At 34.2% G+C, this 7,654-nt stretch overlaps 1 protein-coding gene and 1 long non-coding RNA gene across 2 annotated transcripts; both read left to right on the top strand.

Annotated features, from left to right (window-relative positions):
• Positions 1-1,744: 1,744 nt before the first annotated feature.
• LOC127097685 (uncharacterized) lies at positions 1,745-3,636 on the top strand. The gene is made up of 3 exons (XR_007793135.1): positions 1,745-1,859; positions 2,226-2,406; positions 3,433-3,636. It is a non-coding gene; the product is annotated as an uncharacterized LOC127097685 (long non-coding RNA).
• A 984-nt stretch (positions 3,637-4,620) lies between these two features.
• On the top strand, positions 4,621-7,403 carry LOC127097335 (pentatricopeptide repeat-containing protein At2g13600). Its single transcript, XM_051035827.1, has one exon. The coding sequence runs from the start codon at positions 4,724-4,726 to the stop codon at positions 7,349-7,351; it is 2,628 nt and encodes an 875-aa protein (XP_050891784.1). The 5' UTR covers positions 4,621-4,723; the 3' UTR covers positions 7,352-7,403.
• Positions 7,404-7,654: the final 251 nt, after the last annotated feature.

The raw sequence follows: 7,654 nt of genomic DNA on the forward strand, positions 1-7,654 counted from the left end.
GTTTAAAATCACAGGTGTGATTGAGGGGGAGTGAGTGGGTTCTCATATCTAAAAGTGCTTAGGTAGAAATCGCACGGGTAGAGATTAGGTGAGAAAGAGTGTAACTTGTTGAAGTGTACTGAGAGTCTTTGAACTGATTCTACTTAGTGGATTTCCTTCCTGGCTTGGTAGCCCCCAGACATAGGTGAGTTGCACCGAACTGGGTTAACAATTGCTTGTGTCTCTTGCATTACTATTCTTTATCTTTATCCTGTTTGTGTTACTCAGATATTAGTGTCGTGACATTACCTTCGACATCTCATATCTGATACCAGAATTTAACTATTCCTGGATTTCCTCATCTTCATACAAGAAAATTTCACGCTCTTTTGTGAGATCAGGTATGGTTCTCGATGTTGTAGGATTGTAGATTTTTTCTGAGAGTCTAATGGATATGTCATGTTTATCAGATTGTTTGTAGATATAAGGGGATAATGAGGTTTTTTAGATTATGGTTAGATTTTTTTGTGTGGTTCTGATTGTTGGGAATTTGAACTGGTTCAGTTTCTTCCATTGTTGTAGGTTTTTTCTTCACATGGACAAAGTGTCTCACAATATCAGTGCTCGTTTCGATGTGTTCCATGGTTTATTGGTTGGAAAGATATTGGGGATTAGGGTTTATAATATCCATGGCAGAAAAACACCAAAAGAAGAGCAAGACAACAGAAAGAAGGGGAGAAAAGGTGAGAGCGAACCTAAAACAAACGAGGAGATATATGAGACAAACCGAAAAAGTTAAGGCAAATAGAGAAGCACATACAAGAGGGTCATATGATATGTGGAATAAAGCTAGGAGAAGACAAAACGAGCATGACGATTGCAGAGACCAAGAGCGAGAAAAAGAGAAAAATGAGATTGAAAGAATCATTCTAATTTACGATTTATAATCTTGATGATTTTCTTGGAGCATTTTGTTTTCATCTCTCCTCACAGTTTAAACATTTATTTTCAATTTATTAGTTTATTCTTAAAAGGGAGAATTAGTCAATATTTTTATAAGTGTATTTATTATAAGATTCTTCTACATGTACCTCCTTGTCAATCAGATATATCATATGTTTTGCAATCTCTTATTTGCACTTCCAAAGTTTTTATTGAAGTGTTAGTATGCTTATAATTAGTCATTAACATCTACATAAATTGATTAAGAATATCCTCTAATTTTGAAATTTTATGTGATTGAAACGACTTTGGTTATGGTTTTGATACTTTAAGACTTAAGAATTTTCTTTTAGTATAAATATTAAAATTTTCTTTAACCCTTATAATTTATCAAATTATTTTTTCCTACCTTGTAATTTGTTTAAAATAATGGATTTTTTTTGTTTTTTAATGACAAAAGAACAAATAAGATACAACTAAAGACAAACAATAAACAAAACAGTCCAACAAACACAACAAACCTAAGGGACCCGACTGATAAAGGTCCAAACAACTAAAAATAAACCTCGCTAAAATAATACTAGATTCTCAAACATCATTACCACCATCAACAAATCAAAACCGAATAAGAGAACACCATAACCAAAAGTGACTACCTACCTCTGAATTATTAATAGAAAAAATGAGAAATTGTGCTTTGGGGATGAAAAATAGAAACTAATTAAATTTAAGGCGGTAAATATAATTATTAAGAGTTGAGGGGAATATTAGAATTAATTAAAATAAAAATAAACAGGGTTTTATTTTAAATAGAAGGGAAGAGAAAAAGTTTGACACTACGTAGAAGTTCTCGGCAGAGTAGAGACAAAGCACTAGCAGAGCAAGAGTATGAGCAGAGCTCCATAGCCGAAACTTCAAGTTTTTTTCGTGAATTCAAGGTAAGGGGATTGTTCATGATATGTATGTTTAAGCATGAAGGATAGAGAGAAGCCCTTATTCCTTTCCTTTTTCTTTCATTTTCCTCCATAAATGAGGGGTTTGAATCTAGAAATGGTTTGTGCAAAATCTCTCTAGATTTATGTGATGTGATATTGTTTTTGTGCTCCGTTTATTGCTGATTTTCGTATGAATCTACATGTAGAATTTTGATTTTTTATGTTCATGAATATACGCTTGGATTTGATGAACATGATGGTGATTTTGTGACTAATTAATTATATAAATATTTAATTCGTGCGTTATTGATGTGCTAAATGTTACATGGTTGATGTATGATGATTTCTTCTGCGTGTGGGATTGTTTAGAGTCGAAACTGAAAAATCGGTATGGTACGAAATCGACCAAATTCAAAAATTGGGTATTTTATGGTACTTAATTGGGTACTATACGGAATCAGACCGAAAATTGAAAAAAATAGGGTCGCCTGGAAGGTGGCGGCTGCAGTCACCGGAGTGGCGTCGACGACGGGTTTCGTGTTCATGTTCGGTGAGTTTTAGAACTTTCTAGTTCAATTTGAGAATCTTTGAAGTTATTAGAGTTATAATTTTTACGTTTAGATTAAACTATTAATTGTTGCCAATAGAGTTTTTTAAACCCTTAATATCATATCAAAATACTATTTTAAACTTAAGTAAAAGGTAAACTTATGGAATAAAAAAAAGGTTTAGAAAGACAAGAGTTTTGGTGCCTATAGAGTGATTTAAGGATTTTGAATATATTTATAAATAATTGGGATTTAAGTTCTAGATATGTTTAGAGTTGAGTTTGATAAGTAATTGAGTTTAATTATGGTTTTTCTTGAGATCTTAAAGGATATGCATGTAATCCTTAAACCATGAATAAAAATTGATAGAGTTGAATACAAGTTCTATTTTCGATGGTTGTTTGATGTTGTTTGACATTGTTTGATGAATATTGATGAGGAATTGTATATTTCTGATTATTGTGTTAAGTTGATGATGGATGCCTCATGAAGAGGAAAAATGTTGAGTTTATGCTGAGATGTTTTGGTTCAGTGAAACCATTGATGTGAACTTGCATTGACCTTGATATATGTTGAGCTTTAGGTTCGAGAGGAACTAGTGACGAGTATCAAAGTTGGAGTTTGAGACGAGTATTGCATATATTTGTTTAACATTCATGCATCATGTACTTTGGAGATAGGTAGGACTTATGTCCATTGACGAGTTAAGACTTTGGTCTAATGACGAGTAGGACTTCGGTCCAGTGAGGAGTTAGAAGTTCGGTCCAGTGACGAGATGGATGATTCATTAACACACCTATGAATATCCGAATTTTGGTACCAGATGTATTTGAGTATAGGAGATGAAAACATTGAATACATAATTACATTTGTAAATGATGATCGTATTTGATGGATTGTATGGTTGATTAATTATGTTAATTGCACTATCCTAGTTATTTTATGCACTGTTAGCTTATGTGAATGTATTCTCACCCCAATTTGTTTCTATGTTGTTCTTTACGCATGTGGTGCAAATACTCAAATAGAGATTGAGGAGCTTTAGCTATTGCTTGTCTTGGAGGATGACATAGTTGGTCTTCTTCGTTGTTTATTTTTTTGCGTTGTTTAGTTTTCCGCGTGTCGCTCTGATAGTGTAACATAGGGTTGAGAATATCTTATTTTGTTTTTTTTATAGTTGTTGAAGTAACTATTTTATGATTAAATGAAGTTGATTTCTATTTATGAGACAATTGAAGTTGTTTTGAAGATTATATTTATGCTGCTATTATGATTTGAGAACGTTATGTTGAGAAATGTCGCACCCTTTTTGAGTATTTTATTTCACATATTTTATAAATTATGTGTCCGAGTTTAGGGTGTTACAAATGCTTGATGAGATTAAATTAATACATGATAATCATACTTATAATTTAGTGAAGTTGCTTGAAGGCAAAAGGACTATGGAAAGCAAGTGGAGTTATTTGGCAAAACATGAGAGAAACTCTATATCTCCAAGGTATGAAACCAAATTAATGATGAAAGCTTTTCATCAAAGGAAGAATGTTAATTTTAATGAGATTTTCTCACCCGTTGTAAAGATGTCATCAATCAGAATCGTGTTGAATTTGATTGTTATTCTTGATTTAGAGGTTGAGTAAATGATTGTAAAAACAACTTTCCTTCATAACGATTTAGAGGAAGAGATCGACATGAAACAACTCGATGATTTTCAAATTAAAGATAAAAAAGACTATGGTGTAAATTAAGAAAAAATCTTTATGAATTGAAACAAGCTGCAAGACAATAATACAAAAAAATTGATTTTGTTATGTCTGATTGATTAAGAATACTAAAATACTACTTTATATGGTTGCGTACCAAATACAATATATATTACTCGGATGATTAGTATATTTTTATCAAATTAAGGTAAAATGGGTTTAATGATAATGAAGTTAAATAACTCTTCCATCAATGTCACAATGATAAAGAAGAGCAGTGATATGAGAGTAGTTGTTGTTTGAAGAGTTATTTGATTTCTAGAAATTATTGAAGTGTGTCACTTTTAAAAGACAATATAGTCCAATTAAATGACTCTAAAGTGTCACTTTTTGAAATTAATTTTGATCGTATCTTCACAATTTAGTACTATATGTGTGATATTATAAAAATTATTATAAATTGAAATAAAATGTGTAACATTATAGAAATTGTTTAAAAATTGAAACTGAAACAAACGTCTTAATATAAAATTTGGTTTATTGGCATCTGATATATAAAACAATTTACATGTAAAACAATGGTAGTGCCAAAGTTGAACTCATTTTGCAAACAAAAATGTGTTACATGCAAATATCTCAGAAGTTCTACGAAGCATTCAAGCATTGTAGCTTCTCCCTCAAATCTCCACACGTTGCTCGCAAGCTTCATGCTCAACTCATACTCTCCGGTTTAGACTCTTCCCTTTTCTTACTCAACAATCTACTTCACATGTACTCCAACTGTGGCTTAACACACGACGCTTTTCAAGTTTTTCAAGAGACCAATCATCGTAATATCTTTACTTGGAACACAATGATTCGTGCTTTTGTTAATTCCGGTCGAATTAATGAAGCAGATAAACTGTTCGATGAAATGCCTGTGAGGGTTAAAGACTCTGTTTCTTGGACAACTATGATATCGGGTTATATTCAAAATGGTTTTCATGAACGAGGTGTTGAGACTTTTAACTTAATGCTTAGGGAATCGAATGGTCGCGATCAAAATTATGCCCCCTTTTCGTTTACTAGTGTAATGAAAGCTTGTGGTTTACTTGGAGACTCTCGATTGGCTCTTCAGTTACATGGTTTGGTCATTAAGTTTGGTTTTGGAATGGAAACTTGCATTCAGAACTCGCTTGTTGGTATGTATGTTAAGTGTGGAGATGTTGGTTTGGCGGAGACAGTTTTCTTTGACATTGAAAGACCAAGTTTGTTTTGTTGGAATAGTATGATTTATGGTTATTCTCAAATGTATGGACCTTATAAGGCTCTACAGATATTCAACCGAATGCCTGAGCATGACGAGGTTTCTTGGAACACGCTGATCTCGATTTTCTCTCAACATGGTTTTGGGGTTGATTGTCTTGCCATGTTTGTAGAGATGTGTAATCAAGGTTTTAGTCCCAATTATATGACTTATGGAAGTGTACTCAGTGCTTGTGCCAGCATTTCTGATTTGAAATGGGGTGCTCATTTGCATGCTAGGATTCTTCGCACGGAACATAGCTTGGATTTGGTTTTGGGTAATGGTCTTATAGATATGTATGCTAAATGTGGATGCTTAGGATTGGCTAAGTGTGTGTTTAACAGTTTAAAGGATCGCGATCATGTTTCTTGGAATTCTTTGATCACTGGTGTGGCACAATTCGGCCTCGATGAAGATGCTTTGATATTATTTAACCAAATGAGACAGAGTTCTGTGGTGTTGGATGAATTTATTCTTCCTACCGTGCTTGGGGTTTGTTCGGGTCAAAATTATGCCGCTACAGGAGAATTACTCCACGGATATACAATCAAAAGTGGGATGGATTCCTCTGCTCCCGTGGGGAATGCAGTCATAACAATGTACGCAAAATGTGGAGATACCAACAAAGCTAATCTTGTGTTTAGATTAATGCCACTTAGAAATACCATATCGTGGACCGCCATGATCACTGCATTCTCTCGGAGTGGAGACATTGGCAAAGCCCGAGAATATTTTGATATGATGCCTGAGAGGAACATCGTTAGTTGGAACTCCATGTTAAGCACATATGTTCAAAATGGCTTCTCTGAAGAAGGTCTCAAGCTGTATGTTTTGATGAGGAGCAATAGAGTCCAGCCAGATTGGATCACTTTTACAACTTCAATCCGGGCCTGTGCTGACTTAGCTATAGTCAAACTTGGGATGCAAGTTGTTACTCATGCTATGAAGTTTGGACTCACTTCGAACATTTCAGTTGCAAATAGTATCATTACTATGTATTCAAGATGTGGACAAATTGAAGAAGCCAAGAATACTTTCGACTCAATAGATACCAAAGACCTGATTTCCTGGAATGCTATGCTTGCAGCATTTGCTCAAAACGGTTTAGGTAGGAAAGTGATTGAAACTTTTGAGGATATGTTAAAGTCGAAATGTAAACCCAATCATATAAGCTATGTTTCTGTTTTATCTGGTTGCAGCCACATGGGACTAGTAGTTGAAGGGATACATTACTTTGATTCTATGACTCTAGTTTTCGGCATTTCTCCGACAAATGAGCACTTTGCTTGTATGGTAGATCTGCTTGGACGGGCAGGGTTACTAGAGCAGGCAAAGAATTTGATAGAAGGAATGCCTTTTAAGCCAAACGCAACCGTTTGGAGCGCTCTACTAGGAGCCTGTCGAATCCATCATGATCTGAGACTAGCAGAAACTGCTGCAAAGAATTTGATGGAATTAGATGTTGAAGATTCTGGAGGTTATGTTCTTCTAGCAAATATATATGGTGAATCTGGAGAGTTAGAAAATGTTGCTGATATGAGGAAACTTATAAAAGCAAAAGGAATTCGAAAGAGTCCTGGTTGTAGCTGGATAGAGGTTGATAACAGAGTAAATGTTTTCACTGTAGATGAAACCAGTCATCCACAAATACAGGAAGTTCATATAAAACTGGGGGAGATGATGAAGAAGATAGAAGATACCGGAAAATATATTAGCGTAGACTCTTCTGTTCATAGAAGTCGTAAGTATCACAGTGAAAAGCTGGCTTTTGCTTTTGGGTTGCTTAATCTTCCATCTTGGATGCCAATACGTGTAATGAAGAATCTTCGTGTCTGCGATGATTGTCATTTGGTAATAAAGCTTATGTCTTTAGTCACCTCAAGGGAACTTATTATGAGAGATGGATATAGATTTCATCATTTTAAAGATGGGTTTTGCTCCTGTAGGGACTATTGGTAATTTGTGGTATACATTCAATATCTACTCTCTCTCCATTGCTTTTTCGTTATCATTTTCTATTCCTCTTTCCATACCAGAAGCTGGCAATCATTATGCGGAGAGAAAAAATAATTCAAGGGTTATGCTAAATGAGGTTTACTTTGATTCAATATGATTGCTTGGTTATAAAATGAGGATCCTCTATTGAAAATAGAAGTATCGAGAATCGAACACTAGGTGTGACAGGGTTTTGAATAATATTTATAAACTTCATTCATCCTAGAAGATGGTTTTGCAGAGTTGAGTAAATTTCAACAAAAATTC

Source organism: Lathyrus oleraceus, chromosome 6 (genome assembly GCF_024323335.1).
Source record: "Lathyrus oleraceus cultivar Zhongwan6 chromosome 6, CAAS_Psat_ZW6_1.0, whole genome shotgun sequence".
Classification (NCBI taxonomy): domain Eukaryota; kingdom Viridiplantae; phylum Streptophyta; class Magnoliopsida; order Fabales; family Fabaceae; genus Lathyrus; species Lathyrus oleraceus.